This window comes from Xyrauchen texanus, chromosome 23 (assembly GCF_025860055.1).
Source record: "Xyrauchen texanus isolate HMW12.3.18 chromosome 23, RBS_HiC_50CHRs, whole genome shotgun sequence".
Classification (NCBI taxonomy): domain Eukaryota; kingdom Metazoa; phylum Chordata; class Actinopteri; order Cypriniformes; family Catostomidae; genus Xyrauchen; species Xyrauchen texanus.
In genome coordinates, this window is record NC_068298.1 from 24,186,906 (window position 1) to 24,205,185 (window position 18,280).

The 18,280-nt window shown below is 40.1% G+C and overlaps 1 protein-coding gene across 8 annotated transcripts in view; it reads left to right on the top strand.

Moving 5' to 3' along the window:
* The window catches only part of diaph2 (diaphanous-related formin 2), a 559,041-nt gene that overhangs the window by 196,002 nt on the left and 344,759 nt on the right, over positions 1-18,280 (top strand). For all 8 annotated transcript variants that reach the window (XM_052154718.1, XM_052154723.1, XM_052154724.1 and 5 more), the window contains one exon: positions 11,905-12,019. In XM_052154718.1, coding sequence (XP_052010678.1) covers positions 11,905-12,019 — 115 coding nt within the window. The remainder of the gene's footprint in view (positions 1-11,904; positions 12,020-18,280) is intronic.

Sequence of the window (18,280 nt, forward strand, 5' to 3'; positions counted from 1 at the left end):
GTCCCATTTCCAACAGCCATCACTACAACACTTTACCCTTGAGTAATCATGCTAAATTGCTAATTTGGTACTAGAAAATCACTTGCCATTATATCAAACACAGTTGATGGTTTGTTAAATGAAGCTTAACATTGTCTCTTTGTTTTTGAGTCGCCACAATATGCAATAGAGTGGCATGTCTTAAGGTCAATATTTGGGCAACAATGGCAAAAACATATTTCTCTAGAAACTCGTCAGTCAATCATTGTTTAGAGGAAAGAAGACTTTACAATCTTGAACTTGCCAAAAAATAAATAAATTAGTTCATACAAAAGTGTTCATTACAGTCTTCAAAGACAAAGGACAATTGGCTCTAACAAGGACAGGAAGAGATATGTAAGGCCTAGATGTACAACAAAACAAGAGGATAAGTACATCAGAGACTCTAGTTTGAGAATAGATGCCTCACCAGTGTTACCCACAGGATTTTGTGAGACTATGGGGCATGGATCTCCGGTCCGGGGGCATGCTCCCCTGTTGGAAAATACTTAATATAAGTTAAATACTTCCATCTGGTGCACTTTAAGAGCAAAAATCTGAGGTGAGTGTTGTGCTCTTGTAAACATTTTTGTGCTCTTAAAGCAGCAGTAGGCAACTTTGAAATAAGTTAAATTATGAGAAATAGTGCACACAATTCTTCCCCATATACTTGATGGTCTTCACCCCCAGCCAGGGTTTAATTGACAGCAGATCACCAACAGAGTCAAAGCCTGCCTCACCAAAAGCGATTGGCTAAAATTAGCTGGATTGACACTACCCGACTCACAATTTTTACTCAGAGCTAGAGTATGTGGCGCTAACTAATCTCTCACAGGGCCTCATTTAACTTAGACACCATGTTTATATAGAATTATTTTTTTTCTTCTATGATGATTAATGGTCTGTTTTATGTGTTTCATGGATATGATGATTAATTACAGTACAAACTCACTATGTGTGCTTCATGTAATTTAAACAACTTTATCTTGGGTCGTATAATAATTCATTTTCTGGCTTCAATTACGTACGAATGACAGTCAAATATAAAAATGTAAAATTTTAAATAATTAAAATAATATTTTAATTATCAAAATATGTCTAAATAACTAAAAATATATCTCTTATTTGTCTGATTTAATTTTGATCCATTGGACTTTCAATGTTTTGTTTTCTTTTGCTTCTTTTGTAACCCAGCTAACCTGTATAGCTTTTATATTATATTATATTATGCAATAGTAAAATATTTCTGCCTTAAATTCTTCACTTTCATACATTATGTTATGGCTCTCTGATTAACTCACAAGCCCTTATTTCTCATGAAGGAAGATTTTGAGATTCTCTTCCCTGTCAAAAAGCTACACTTTGATGCTGTGCTCACTTAGTGCTTTGGGAACAACTTTAGGTGTGACCAGCTGTGAATATGTGTGCAACACGTCAATGAAATTGACCAGAATTTATAGCCTCTGCTGGTGACATCATTGGATAAATAGATGCTTCACAGGTGCATCGTCAGATCTTTTGTCTTCAGATCACTCTGTGTGTTTGTGCTTCATCAGCCTGTCAGAAACTTTCTACTTTCCTCTGTTAGGAGTTAGATTTTGTTAGGCAGTGCGCAGAAACCTTTCTCTTTTCTCAAAAAAAAAAAAAAGAAAATGACTGAAAGACAGAGCAAGCAGTGAGTATTCCCTTGTTTACGCTCTATGGCTGAGAGGGACACACATCAGTTTTGTTTTGTATGTTTGGGGGAAGAGCATGCTGCTCTCGCGTTGGGGCGGGGCGGGTACAAGCATTGCGATCTGTTCTCAGTCAAAATGCTTCGCACTCGTCTCGCTTACTTCCAAGAGCCAGCACCCACACTTTCGTCGTGGGGTTCTCACATTGATCTGGCTGAGGAGCGAGAAATGGTCCGCCCCTATTGCTTGCTCTCTCCCCAGATCCAGCTGATCCTTGTCGTGAGCCTGAAGCGCGCTTTGGCGCCTCTTCGGTTCACGAGGGGACACTGAATCTCTTGAGTCTGCTGACTTTGAGCACCCACCTCTGAACATTCCACGACAATAATAAAGTGGCTGAAATTACTCGAGGTGGTTACTCGGGCTGTGACCAGGCTACAGTTAGACTGGCCACGTGAATAAGAGACCCCCAAACGCTCCAAACTAGAAGACATGGGAAAGAAAAAGGGGAATGCAATATCAGTCCCTTCCTTTCTTTGGTGACCTCCATGACGAGCTTTCTCGTTCATGGAGGAATCCTTATACTTCCTGTGTCTTCATGCCCTCGACGTCGACATATTTGACTGTCGTGGGTGCTGAGACACGGGGGTATTTGGTGATGCCGTTGGTAGAAGAGACACTTGCGGGTTATCTCTCGCCTGGCTTGGCATCATCGCTAAAGAGACCCACTCTCCCCACAAAGCCGTGCAAGACCACCTCCACGCTTGTGGGGAACACGGGCAGCAGGTCAGACTGGTTCTGCCCTGCACACTATGGCAGTGTTACAGGCATACCAGGCTGATCTGTTGAAGGACCTGAGTGCGGGCAACACGGTCGACAAAGAGGCTTTCTCTGAGCTTCGTCGAGCCGCGGATCTGTCTCTCCACGCGACCAAGCAGACGGCTCATGCCATTGGCCTATCTATGTCTGCTTTAGTCAGCAATGAGAGACACTTATGCTCAACCTGTCAGGCATCAGAGATAAGGACAAAGTTTTCCTTCTCGATGCCCCGTTTTCGCCTTCTGGCTTATTTGGTGACACTATGAATATAGTTTTCACCAGGTTCCAGGAGACAAAAAGCCACGAGGAAGCCTTCTGGCAATTCCTTCCTTGCCGCACTCAGGGGGAGGGGCCGTCGGCCACCCAGCCCCCCCCCCCCCGAAAAACAAAGCGTTGCGAATAGTGTTCCCCCTCATACAGACTGGGGGCCAGTTCATTGCCCTCAGCAGCCCCCAAAGCAAGACTCAGGGCAGTTATTTCATAAAACGGTATACAGTACAAAATACACTATACGAGAAAATAATAATTATACACACTATGTCTTGGGGATATGCATGTTAATTTACAGAACAGTTTGTCTATATAGTAATGAAGACAAGTCTGTTTATGGGATTTATGTGAGTTTTCTATGGGGGATTGGAGTGAATTACTCCCTTTGCTTTGCATGGGGCTACCTCCCCCACCTGGAATGTCTCTGTGGTCCACTAGTTGCTGGACCATTGTCAGCAAATGGAGAGTAAACGCGATAATGATCAGTGGGAGAGCAGATAACTCGGAGTCTGCTTGGGCCTATTTGGACCTTTGCTTGTTACGGTCTTGAAACATCTGTTGGATTATTCATTAAATGATGAATCATTTTTTGTCTGATTAGTCCAGATGCTACACTTGTATACAGGCAATATCACACTCGCAATCTTGCTATATGGCCCAAAATCAGCACTGCTGTGATTGCCTATGGCACGTGCCTGTGGCTGAATCATGCTCATGTGCAATTGCTTAAATATATTTATACCATGGGTCTGTTAAATGCTTGATTCTGATTGGTTCACAGACATTCTAAGGTGTGCAATTATTTTTCAAGGTAACGCACGGCTATAAAGTAGTTCCAGGTCTTGACACTTAAGTTGAATTCATTCAAACAAATTTTTAAACCGCTCCACAGATTTCATATTATCAAACTATATTTTTCTGTAATTTAGGATATCTACTGTGTGCATGACGAGTCATTTTTCCAACAATTGCTTTCAGACAGATTGTTTAACTTTGCATTGACTATATCACAATTCCAGAGGGTCAGAAGTTTACATACACTAAGTTAACTGAGCCAAATAGCATCTGATATGCTAATTGTAGTTGATTGAAGGTGTACTTGTGGATGTATTTTAAGGTCTATCTTCAAACTCAGTGTCTCTTGGCTTGACATTATGGAAAAATCTAAAGAAATCAGCCAAGACCTCAGAAAAAAATATGTGGACCTTCACAAGTCTGGTTCATCCTTTTGAGCAATTTCCAAACACATGACGGTACCTTTCTCATCTGTACAAACAATAGTACGCAAGTGTTAACACCTTGGGACCATGCAGCCATCATACCACTGTCATACACATTCTGTCTCCTTGAGATGACCGTGATTTGATGCAAAATGTGTGAATCAATCCCAGAATAACAGCAAAGGATCTTTTGAAGATTCTGGAGGAAACAGGTAGCCACATATAGATATCCACTGTAAATCAAGTCCTATATCAACGAAACCTGAAAGGCTGCTCAACAAGGAAGAAGCTGTTATGGTCCGGCATGTGTGCCGCTCTAACTGTTGTTTGTTTTTCTCTCCCTCATGTCTCACAGGTGGAGCTGGCACACATGATCAGTGTTTTCATAGGAACGCTGATCGATCTCATGAAGACGCTGATCGCGGTGATGAGTTACATGCCCGCTGCCACCTGCTTTACTCTATTTATACTCACTTCTTATTCCTCGTGTTTCCCCTCCTTCTTTGCCAGTTTGTTCGCTGTTCCTGTTGACATATGTGCTGTTTACGGTGAAGTTTAATTTCTCTCTTGTATAGTTGAAACGAGTTTGAGTGTTTGTTGGTTGCTATTGAGGTGCGGTTACCTGTCTGCTTGCATTCACTCTCACAAGCTGGTGCCCAGGACTGTGGAAATGGATTCCTCGATTTCTGTCCACATCTCTGGATATTCGTCTGGGCTTTGCTTGCACCACAACAGCCTTCTTCGGACCTTGTTGAACGAGCTCGTGTATCAGTTGGCTGCCGGTCGATTGAGGTCAGGTTACCTGTCTGCTTGCATTCATCCCAGTCACTTGGTGCCCAAGATTGTGGATGAGGATTCCTCTATTTCTGCCATGTCTTGGGAAGATTCGTCTGGGCTTCGTTTGCACCTAATTATCTTCAACAGACTCTCATCCGAGTGCTCCTGACTTCCACACACACCCACTCCCCTCACTAAAACACTCTGCTCTAGCCCGGACCGGCTTTGCTTCCCTGCCTGCCTCATGGTGTTGGCAGTTAATTTTGCAATAATTAGAATTATTAAAGTTGAACTTAAGATCTCCCTCTCTCTCTCCCTTACTTTCTCTCTGCTTTTGGGTCCTTCATCCTCTCCCACTCCCCAACCGTGACAGAAGCCACTGCTCCAAAACTGCCATAAAAATGCCAGACTACAGCTTGCAAGTGCACTTACTTTTTGGAGAAATGTCCTCTGGTCTGATGAAACAAAAATTGAACTGTTTGGCCATAATGACCATTGTTATGTTTGGAGGAAAAAGGGTGAGGCTTTCAAGCCGAAGAACACCATCCCAACCATGAAGCATGAGGGTTGCAGCATTTTGATGTGGGGGTGGTTTGCTGCAGGAGGGACTAGTGCACTTCACAAAATAGATGGCATCATGAGGAAGGAAATTATGTGTTTATATTGAAGCAACATCTCAACACATCAGCCAGGAAGTTAAAGCTTGGTTGAAAATGGGACAATGACCCCAAGCATACCTCCAAAGTTGTGGCAAAATGGCTAAAGGACAACAAAGTCAAGGTATTCGAGTGGCCATCACAAAGCCCTGACCTCAATCTGATAGAAAATGAGTGGACAGAACTGAAAAAGCGTGTGAGAGCAAAGAAGCCTACAAACCTGACTAACCAATTCTGCCTGGAGGAATAGGCCAAAATTCCAGCAACTTATTTGTGAGAATCTTGTGGAAGGCTACCCAAAATGTTTGACCAAATACTAACAAAGTGTATGTAAACTTCTGTCCCACTGGGAATGTGATGAAATTAATAAAACCTGAAAAATATAATTTTCTCTATTTCACATTCTTTTTTAAATATTAATTATTTAAAAAAAAACTTTCTCCCCAATTTGGAATTCCCAATGCACACTAAGTCCTCGTCGTGGTGTTGTGACTCGCCTCAATCCGTGTGGTGGAGGACGAATCTCATAGCGTGTGTGTGGAGGCTTCACGCCATCCACAGCGGCATCCACACACAACTAACCACACACCCCAGGCCAATTTGGTTGCTTAGGAGACCTGGCTGTAGTCACTCAGCATGCCCTGGGATTCGAGCTTGTGAACTCCAGGGGTGGTAGTCAGCGTCTTTACTCACTGAGCTACCCAGGCCTCCATCTATTTCACATTCTTAAAATAAAGTGGTGGTCCTAACTGACCGGGAAATTTTCTACGATTAAATGTTAGGAATTGTGAAAAATGGTTGTTGGTGCCAGACGGGCCGGTCTGAGTATTTCACAATCTGCTCAGTTACTGGGATTTTCACGCACAACCATTTCTAGGGTTTACAAAGAATGGTGTGAAAAGGGAAAAACATCCAGTATGCGGCAGTCCTGTGGGCGAAAATGCCTTGTTGATGCTAGAGGTCAGAGGAGAATGGGCCGACTGATTCAAGCTGATAGACGAGCAACTTTGCCTGAAATAACCACTCGTTACAACCGAGGTATGCAGCAAAGCATTTGTGAAGCCACAACATGCACAACCTTAAGGCGGATGGGCTACAACAGCAGAAGACCCCACCGGGTACCACTCATCTCCACTAAAATAGGAAAAAGTGGCTACAATTTGCAAGAGCTCACCAAAATTGGACAGTTGAAGACTGGAAAAATGTTGCCTGGTCTGATGAGTCTCGATTTCTGTTGAGACATTCAGATGGTAGAGTCAGAATTTGGCGTAAACAGAATGAGAACATGGATCCATCATGCCTTGTTACCACTGTGCAGGCTGATGGTGGTGGTGTAATGGTGTGGGGGATGTTTTCTTGGCACACTTTAGGCCCCTTAGTGCCAATTGGGCATCATTTAAATGCCACGGCCTACCTGAGCATTGTTTCTGACCATGTCCATCCCTTTATGGCCACCATGTACCCATCCTCTGATGGCTACTTCCAGCAGGATAATGCACCATGTCACAAAGCTCGAATCATTTCAAATTGGTTTCTTGAACATGACAATGAGTTCACTGTACTAAAATGGCCCCCACAGTCACCAGATCTCAACCCAATAGAGCATCTTTGGGATGTGGTGGAACGGGAGCTTCGTGCCCTGGATGTGCATCCCACAAATCTCCATCAACTGCAAGATGCTCTCCTATCAATATGGGCCAACATTTCTAAAGAATGCTTTCAGCACCTTGTTGAATCAATGCCACGTAGAATTAAGGCAGTTATGAAGGCGAAAGGGGGTCAAACACAGTATTAGTATGGTGTTCCTAATAATCTTTTAGGTTAGGAGTGTACATACACAATGTGCACTATTCATTCACAAGGCTGTGAGTTGATTTATAATGATCATTTCTGTTAATTAATCAGCCTGGCAAATATACTCTTATAAATAAATATTTGCCTGTAATTGCCTATATGCACTGACTAGTCTATTATTAGTCTGGGCATATTATTTTGTCATGTGTGGTTTTTGTGTGTGTCACTTTCTGTCCTCTCCAAGACTCAAGACATTAAACTGGCTTCCCCAGTCAGACAAATGGAGGGACAAAAATGAAGTGGATAGACAGTACACAGAAACATTCTTACCCACTGGAGGGAAGACAGTGTTTGTCTGAAGTGACGTTTCAATTAAGAACGGTTCCAGTCATTCTTCATCATAGTTAGAGACCACTAACCCAAAGACTTGTTCAAAAAGAGAAATACACATAAAAAGCAAATACAAAAAGATAATAGTACAAATTTGCCTCTTCATTGCATGACACATTTGCTCAATAATTAATTCTCTCTGGATAGAGAGACATAGATGAGTTGATGTCCTGTGTGGTGAAACTGACATATCTCATGCATCACTGTGTTGATGAACCAGTGGTAGGTGATGGAGAGAGAAAGAGAGCGAGAGATAGAATGAAAATGAGAATGCTAATCAGTTTGTATCTTGCTATTTAAAATAACCCACAGGAGACCCCTTGATATCTAACAACACAGGGAGATAACAGTCTGACAGTAAAAAACAGCCAGCAGCATTACATTTGGGGAACACTCCTGTCCCTACACCCCTCCCGATCTTTTTCTAAAGTGTGCAACAGGCTGCCTGGAGGTGCTGTAGTGCAATTTCTCCAACTGTTAGAACACCCACACAGGGGAGTCGCACTCCGTTATGGAAGAGTAAAGGATTGCTCATGTCTGCAGCTAAGACCGTTCGGAGGTGCTTACCTCCTGCCCAGAAATGGGTGCTGCCACCCAAGGCAAGAGGAAGCTACAGTATTCACTCTGCTGCTTGAGTGTGAACAAGGTCATCCTGGCTGAGCCTCATGTTAATTACTCTGTTTGGAGGAGCCACAATTGTTTTGTAGAGTGCACTTATGAGGCAGTATACTAATGAGAAAGCTAAATTTTCCTTTCTCATCTGGTCTAGCTCTCTGTCTCTACCATTCTCTGCTCTTTTTGGATTTATTGAAACAGTAATGGGACCTGATACTGTCCAGTTACGATGGTTGTAGTCGAGAATAATTAAGGGGAAACTGTAGAAACATGAGGGTTGCTTGATGCTTGGTGTGTGTGTGCATGTGGATGGCAGGAACTGATTTATTACCGAAATGGGTTAATTGCATCATTTAATGTGAATTGGCGGGTGATGCTGTGGGATTCAGTTATTGTCTTGGAAATTCATTAGATTCCTTGAATTATCTGTTAACTCGACAGGCTGGTCTCTCAGGCCTACATTTATAATAGTCTCAAACTTGTCTTTGTATGCATTATAGCAGCGATTCCCAACTGGTTTAGCTTGAGGAGCCAGATTTATCAATGGACATCTAGTGGCGAACGTACACTACCAAATGTAATCCATAAATAATGTAGTCTGGGTTGTATTTATTTTTTACCTTGTGTAGTTTTGGTTTTTCAGGATGAGGGCATGCCATGCAACCTTTCCTGTCCTTAACCAAATTTATCAGCAACAACAAATATGGGAATTGTTTTCTCCAACCTTATGCATGTTCATACGCCTATTTATTTTGCTATTATTAATAATGCTTGATTGTCTTGTATGTTGTATTTTATAATGTGATTTTAGTAGTGTTTTTTGTTTTCCTGCTCTCCACAACCCTACTGAAATAGACCTGTGAACCACCAGTTGAATACCACACTATTAAGGAATCAAGAATCATATCTTCTCATTTGGACTTCCTGCATCGTGCAGGAAGCATATAATTTTCTTTCATGCTTATATTGAGGTGAAGGAAAGGAGCAGCTCTAAGCTGTAATAAAGGAGCATAAAAAGTGTTTTAACAGTAAATACAATAACTCCTTTAGTTGTCACTTGTGATGCTGACAATTCCATGTGTTATTGTGTGTAGATTCTAATTATGTCCTACACATAACTTGAAAATAGTGGTGTGTATTTGTCTTTGCTGAACATATTTTTCTAGTCATTGGTTTGCAATTATACAAATTACCAAAACAATGTACTCTGAGATTAAGAAAGAAACATCTTTGCAAACGTGTTATTTTGTGCCTGTCACAACCTCTCATTTTCTTTTCATTTGGATTTTTTACGTGATGTGTTGATTGAGGCTGAATTGGAGAAAGAAATAAAGCCCTCAGCATGACTGTTTTTGATTGTGTATTTGATTGATACATTGCACTTAGCGGTGATTGACAGCAGGATTTGATGCTGACATTACGTGGATAACAGTATTGCATACACAGACTTCATATGCATACTAGATGTTTACATTTTCAGAAGCAAATGTGAGTGGCACTTGCTTGTGCAAAACCTTCTGACACAAAGCTAGGCTGATGTGGGTAGTTGCCAGGGCATTGGAAAAAGGGTTTACTATTTCAATAAATTGAAATCTGGTCTGACTGGTTGCTAGGCTGTTAAAGCTAGTTGCTAGAGTTTTCTGGGTGGTTATTCACTGTGATAGTCGCTGTGATATTCTCATCTTTAGATATGGATCAGTCCTTTATTTAATGTAAATCTAGTATAGTTTCAAATGATGTGCCATGACAGTCTGAATGAATTGCCCCATGGGGATTAATAAAGCTCTAAACGTAAACGTATACACTGTGCAATTACACTATATACTGTACTGTACTCAGCCAGCTAGTGCACTTTCAAAAGGTAGAATTGTCTCAAATGGAACACAATAGTTTTTGTTTTGTTTGTTTATTTATGTAACATGTAATGTTTCAAGTGCACATAAAGTGTTACCCCTGGCTTTAGGCAAGAGATACTTAAAATAATATAAATAATCAGACAAAATGGTGTGACGGCAAAGAATTCAACACATTTGCAAGGTGCTGTGTTTTATTATCCGCTAATAAACACTTGTGCATCTAGTCATTTAGAAAAGTAATAGCACTTTTCTGCTTAACAATCAATGTGATTTGAAAAATACTTTTTTAGCTCAAATGCGTTTTGCACAAAAGTTTAATACTTAGGGCTACAGGATAATTTCCCCTAAACCCAATTATGAGCAATCACCACAAATTACTAGTAGCATTATTTTATGCATGATTGAGGGCTGTTTTTGTATTTATACATTGGATATGAAAAAAACAAAAACATCTTTGAACATCATTGCTTGCATCATCATTTTTCAGGCATCATGTTATGCTCAAATTACTACCTTTAAAGGCTGACAAGAACTCTGAAGCAACTGTCTGTATTATTTCCCAATTATACATCATTCCACTGTGCTCATGTACTGGTGCTGCTGTGCTGGGAAGACCCTTTACTGTAGATGTCAATGCAGTAATAAGACAGACTGTTTTAAATGAATTGAGAGCGGTTTCAATTTTCCCTCAACAAAAGTCAACAAGAGCTTTAAAATCCTAGGTTCTACGGTTTGCCAACACCTAAATTATTGCACAGACACATGCTTGCTTTGACGTTGGTGAATAGCACAGTGCAGTTGTCTCATTCTTGTGCTGTAATGATGTGGAGAGTATGAGCCAGACATGATGAGGGAGAGGAGGTCACTATCTTTAAACTCTGAGTAAAGAAGAACATGGACAAGGTTCAGAGTTGCACAGTTTAACCTGCCACCTCTCTCCACGAGTTCTCACCACTGCAATCGTGACTCTTACCTCACACAAAAGTAGAAACACACACAAGGGATGTGCAACACCACAGATTTTCAAAATCGACCAGTCAGTGGGACCCGTCACTGAACGACAAGTGGGCCTCAAGGAAGCACTGGGTAATTATTGTAGTTTAGCTCTTGTCCACCAGACACAGATCAGACACAGCCTTGCATTCAGTAACAGATTGACGGTGTGAAACAGAATGGAAGAGAATGCAGGGATTTTGAGACAGATTTTTAAAACTGATTTGTTGAGCTATTTTTAAATTAACATAATCTTTAAAGGCGAGATTCTGGAAGAAAAAAAAAGAAGTGAGCTGCAATGCAACAACCGAAGATGACTGTCTGCATGTGCACATAGACCAACAATTGATTGTTTTGAAGCGCGACAATCATTATCCTGATATGTATTGTTGAATATGGAGTTATTACAAAAGCTGTTTTCATGGCTGCAGTGGTGGTGCTTCAAATGGAATGAATTTCGAAAGAGGGTTTTAGCATGCTGTCAGTCCTAAAATTACTGTTAACATGGTATAGCACAGCACTATCAAAAACCCCTTTCCAAAAAAATGTGTTTCAAATTTCATCCCATTTTAAGGACTGGAGCTTAAAACAAAAAACACTCAATAGTCAAACTCACTAATTGACTAGTTGGTTGTTGGAAGACTAATCGACTTTGTGACCCATACCTAGGCTATCACAAACACATAGACAAACATATCTAATGAAAATCAAAATAGTTTTTTTATTTGTACTCGTGTGTGTAAGTTTGTGAATGCTCAAGTGTGTATTTATGCTCGCTTGCTCCATTCCTGTCTGTGTTTGACAGATTTTATTTCTGTGCTTACAGATAGTGCCTCAGGAGATGGCGGAAAATTGCTTTTGGCTCAAAGTCAAAGAGGAGCGCTTTGAGAACACAGACATGTTCGGCCAACTTTCACTCTCCTTCTCTTCCAAATCCAGAGGTAAGCAGAACCTGTATTGCATCTATCCCCAATCACATGCGCACACCTCGTTTCAGCTGCTTGATGCCTGCTTTTATCCCTCCAAACATTTGGAAACCAATCGTCTCTGCGAAATCTTAATTATCTTTATAAAGCTGTCTCCGTTTCCCCCTAATTCTCTCTTTTTGGGTCTCAACAATCAGATTGAGGAAGTGCTTAGCTCTTGTGCCAATTAGCAGAGCTGCAGAGTTGGAAGTATACACAAGACTTTATGTGTCAGCACAGAGTTAGTTTACAAAGCATTCCTCTTCCTTCACAGGAACTGTACTCTAAGCGGTTGTGGGTTTCGATTGGAGCAGAGGACAGACATGCTTGGTTAGCTTGGCTGCCTTTTCGCTCCACTGAATGCCCCTTGAGAGACAGAGAGAAGAAGACAGTTAAAGCACACAGAGTTGCACTCTTGTTTTGGGCAGTTTGTTTCTTAGATTCACTTACCATTTACTTTGCTTGTTTATTCACACTGCTGGAGACGGATGAAGTGTTTCGGCAAGGCATTAAGGGTGAACCTTTGACAATCAATGCCCTCAGTACATTCTAATGACTTGCAAGAGGGCCTGTCAAATGGTCTCATGTTGGCACCAGAAGTAAGATGATGAGTAACTGAATGGAACTGATCAGAGAGCAGAATGACCGCAGTGTGTGGAGTGTTAATCCACTGTCACAGCTAAAAAAAAAAAAAAATATTCCTCTCATTCTCCAGTTTCAGCCTGTTCAACTCAGTCCAACAACACTTTAACCACAATTTGGTAGGTTAGGACAAGTTTAAGTGCTTTGTGTGCTGCCCATCTTTGCTTTTATGACTCTAGAATATAACAATCATTGTACGTTCAGCCTACTGATTGCTGTTGGGGTTTATACTTTCTCTTCTGAGACACTGACAAAAACACAGCTTGCTCCTCTGAAGCAGAATGCCTTTTTTGATATAATTGTGTTTAGATTTATGTCTGCTCCTTGCATTGTTTCTTTTGGTTTTTCTCTGCAAAGGTGAAGGATTTTATAAGTAAGAGTTGAGGAGTTCCTCAGGGACCCATCTTTGGCTCAGTTCCTATCAATTACCCCTGGAGCATACCCACTGACTCAGCTCTCCTCAGATCTGTTTCTGAACCTTATCTGCACGTCTTCATGAATGAAATATATTTTTTTGTGTTTGATACTTGCAGCGGCTCTTTCGAGATGAAGCTAGACCTTTGTGAATTTAGCTTTGAATGGAGTAAGATGTGATTTGCGAAGATAGATCCATTCTTGGGACTTTCAATGAAGAGAACCTTGAGACCTTATACCACATTTAATTCAAAGGTCACTTTAAGTTTTATTAACAAATGGTAAACCTCAGTGCTAAAAGAGAGTAAAAAAGAGAATGGTGACAGAAAGAGAGAGGGCATGAGTGAGAGACAGACATCTTACCATTGCAGAGCATGTGAGTGAAGCGGAGCGGTGTGACACTCTGCTCAATATCCCACTCTATTCACGTGCGCTACGCTCAACCGTTCACGGCCCTAGCAGACGCTCCACTCACTGGTAAAAAGGAGTTTGTTCAAATCCCGCTCCGACATGAAATTTCTCTGTAGTATACTTGCTTCCAAACATGCACAAAGGGGGTAGCTACAGTGACCCAAGCATCTGCCCCTTCACCCACATGGGCTGAGGTGCCCCTCTGGGTGAAATATAGGCTATAGGCCGACATTTGTTAAATTATCAAAGGATTAGTAACGTACACAGCTGAAATGATTTGATTGTATTGTATTATGTGTTTTTGTATATTTGTATAGTTTACAACTGCTGTTAGATAATCAGGTCACCCAGACCTTCCTTATCATTTTTTAACTATTTATCTGTTAGCATATATGTCATTGAGCATCTTCAAATAATGCCTTAAAAATGTCAGTTCTAAATTACAAAGTCATCAAACAAGCCTCTATAAGTGATAAAACATATGTGCGTTGTCACGGAAACTCGCATACGTTTCAATTTAAACTGGACCCGAGTGATACAACTGACCCAGAAAACTGCAATATTTTCAACTATAAAGTGTGTCTGAGTAGTTTATGGAAATAATGAAAACATGGACTGGCACCAAGAAAAATATTGCTGGTAAAAGTGAAATTCATTATTGTTCTTCAGTTGTCTCCACAGAATGATTATAAGGCTGCTGTAGATTTGATACATTAATAGTTTACTGATATAATGCTATCAGACTTTAGGTGTTAATTAAAATTAGCAATTTTATCCTAATTTTGTTTTCAGCTGTAAAGGGTGTATTAAATTATCCAGAAATGAGCAGTAAATGTTTTTCTGTACGAATTGTATGCAATATAAATTACTGTGGTTAATTATATAATAATTATTATATTAGTAGATACCACTAAGTGCCCCCTTTGTTTTTCCTTGATATTTTTAAAGCATTGTAAAGTGAATCTGGACTTTATATGCATCAAAAGATCATGTCTTGTGCATGTGCTCTTTATATGGATAGCAGGGTTTAACCATGGATTTAACAAATCAAATATATTTGTCCTGCATAAAGTGAGATTTTGTCCAATATATATGTTAGATAAAATCATGTTTAATAATCCTAAAAAAAATACAAATTATTTAATTCACAAATTACAAAAAAAAAAAGAAAAATCTTCTAATGTACAATCATTTCTAGCTTTTTTTCTCTGTGCATGAATGCAGCAAGCAATGTCGAAGATGTTTTCTGCAACCACTAATCTACAATCTGTTTTTTTACATTTCACTTAACCTTGAGGTGTGGATTTGGCTTTGGGAAACTGACCAGCTGTTATGTGCCACTTCAGCCCAAAGCAGGAATCAAAAGCTGGTCGATTAAGTGAGATAATTCCACAATTAATTTCTCTATGCGTGAGCGGAAATATTTACTAATCAAATGATCAATTGTACAATAAATGCATGAAAGCAGAATGCTGTGCCTACAAAATTGGACAGACTGATCTGCAAGATCATACCTGTTTATTGGTTTTGTGTGTGTGTGTGTTCGTCGGGATTCAAGGCAAAAGGCTTTGGCAATATACAGTATTATTAAGCTTCCATATTCAATTGAGTGTGCTCTAACGTCCGCAACCCTGCAGAACCGGGCTTGCATCTAGCTGGCAGCTGAACTTACATGATGGCAAAACAACAAGATACATGGTGTTCTCACCCCATGTCCAGCATTTTCGGGACTAGGTGCAGCTGGCAGTCTCGGTGATGAATTACTTTAGAAGGCCTCACAGATGCTCAGTTTTGTCACACACTATAAATCCTCATAGCAGAGCTGGCAAAGCAGTCATTGGTCAAGCTTTGCTTCATTTGTCTGCACAACTACCACTTTATTAATGTAATGACGAGTTTTGGACTACCTCAAAGTCGGGGAGTGCCAAGGTAAGCGCGCTCAACTCTCAGCTTGTATTTATAGATAAAGCATCAATCTAGAGACTTCCAGATAATGAACAATGAGCAGAGGAGGTGTAATTGTGTTCCTTGCCCTCTGAAATATATACAAAAAGAAGCTTCTGTTATCTTATTTTCCCCGGGAGTCCCAGTCAGAGTGTGTGAGTGGAGTGTAGCGGCAACAATTTCCCCTCCGCACTCAAATAATTCTTTAATCACTCCGCTCCAGCTCGACTCTAGGTTGTCCATTTCCTGCTCCTGGATTAGAGACACCCCGCTCCGTGTTTGCTCCATGTCAAAATTAGTGCCTAACTACCTCTCCGCTGTTATTTCAGTATGCTTTTAATATCACAAACCTTCATGCAAAAGATTTGTTAAATGAAAATATTTACGAAAAACTTGGAGAAAAGCTACAAGGTCCTTTATTGGAACACTAATATTAAATGATTTTATAGCTTACTTTTGAAACATGTCTGCAACATTCTCTGGATTTAATCAATTAAATAATGATTTGACCCCGAAAAAAACATTAAATGAAACATTTAAATTACCAACAAAAAAAAAATCTTTTTCACTTCTTTTAATTAACCTTGCCCTATACTTCTGTGAATGAAAAATTATGTTCTACACTTTCTTTAATCGAAACTAGATTAAACTATCAAAACTATATGTTTAATGCAGTTCACTTTTAGAAATACTAGCTTTTGAAATGTTTAAAGATTTTAAATCTACCTCTCTCTGTTCATGTTTGTTGAGCTTCTTCATCTGCAAAAGGATAATGCAAAAATTAGCCTATGGCAGTAAAATAAAGGTGGCAATCGATTGAAGTCAAACTACACAATATTAACATATTGATTAGTTCAGTTGGTGTTTTAGGTCAAAAGTTCAATTATATTTAATGCAGGACATAATAGCCTACAGTTAAGATGCGATGCATTAGATTAGAATAATTATATGGTTATTCAAAAAATGTAATAGTGGAGAGAGATAAAGGCCTACAGTATATATGTGTTACTGACCTTTAGATTTTCTCTCCTCATGTGAATGGATTATCATCATGTTTTCTGGACACGTCTTTTAGGATTTCACAACGAACCTTTGATCATGGCAATCACCTCCCCACTCATGTTTTCCTTCGACATCCCATCATTAATTTTTTTCATAAATGCCAGCTGATGTAGGAATAAAGAGATGAGACAGGAGCATGTAGTTAACTCAAGCTTTACCCCAAGCTTACCTCAATAATAGGGAGCATGAACAGAATTCAGAGAGTGAAAGCGAAAGTATCCTTAGTGTGGGAGGTCAATTTTTACCAAGTGCCGCTAGATTTTAAATTGTAATTTTTTTATCATATTCTTTATGATTATATTAGAAATTCCATCTTTCCTTCATGCCAATAGTGTTTAACACTGCTTAACACATGGTGAATTATTGCATTAAGGGCCATCAACAGATGCTGTGCCTGTGATGGAGCATTAGTGGAGCACTCTTGAAGCGAGAGAAAACAATGACACTCAATGACCTTGTTCCTGGCAAAATTATGCCGCTCCACTCCTCAGTCCACTTCAACTCTGCGCCGCTCACATACTCTGGTCCTAGTCTACAAGTAGTGTTTGAGATTTGGTATTGATAGCTGCTCCATTTCACTTTGCCCTTTTGACTGAGGCATCATTTTCTCCACCATTGCTCAGAGGGCCTGGTATTAAAAAGTTTTTGACTAGAAAAGGAAATACTGATCAACAGGAATTTAAGCAGTAAATCGTTGTCTTTCAAGAGGATCAGACTCCTACTGTATTGAAAATTAGCTTCAAATGTGTGTGAATGAGCTTCAAATGGGTTTGGCCAAACAACTAATAGAAGGCAAGTAATAGCAAATGTTGCACAGTGCAAACTGGGAACTGTACATTTACATATAAGCTTATTATGGGCAATGGTCTAAATGGAAACATGTTCTACTTGTTACATGTATTCACCTGTCTTTCTTCTGCAATCCTGAAAGGGTTTGACCTTTCCAATAACCATACACATGAACTCCTTCTTCTAATTCTAATGTTCGATGCTTCTTCATCCAAAATGTAGTTTTAACGATTACAATGACTGTCGATGGTCACCCCTTGTCAATACTTGCTTCAAAAAGCCCAAAACAAACCTGAGCCTTTTCAGAATGCCGTTTCAACCTTATTTAAATCCTGTTTTTTTTTTTCAAAATCTGATTTTATTGTAATGTTGTTTGCCTTGAAGCCACAGTTTCTTGGCCTTTCCACCTCCTCTCCCCCTCATGCACATTTCCCCCCTACTTCCCTCCAATTCCCTTCACTTGGTGAATGGATTGACTTGGTATCAAACAGTGGCTCTGTTTGTGTTTCTGCTTGTGGGATCAAATGCACTGGTGGATGCACTGGTGGATTGAGTGTGGTATGGCCTTCTGCATTTGAAAACCAATTCAATGCCTCCGCTTTTATGTGATGCTGAAATAACATGGATGCTGGCAAAACTTGCTCCTCCTTTCGCCCTAATAGGTTTTCTTCACCGCTGACATCCACTCTCAAGAAAATAGAAGTCTGACACTTTGGTGTGATGATGACATGTATTGCTTGTTTCTTTTGAAATATAAACCATATCAGCACCACAGTCCGCTTTAAATGGTACATCATATGAATTCTTACTGAAATTCGAACTCACAGAAGTGCCTAAACACTTCACTCATATTCTTTGTGATTGTACACACTCCTCCCTTTTCTTGCTTGCTGAGGAAAGCTGTATTTTTTGCATTGGTTTGAAGTGCAAATTGGTCTTGAATGAAGTCATATGGTAGCTTTGTAGCTCTCTCAC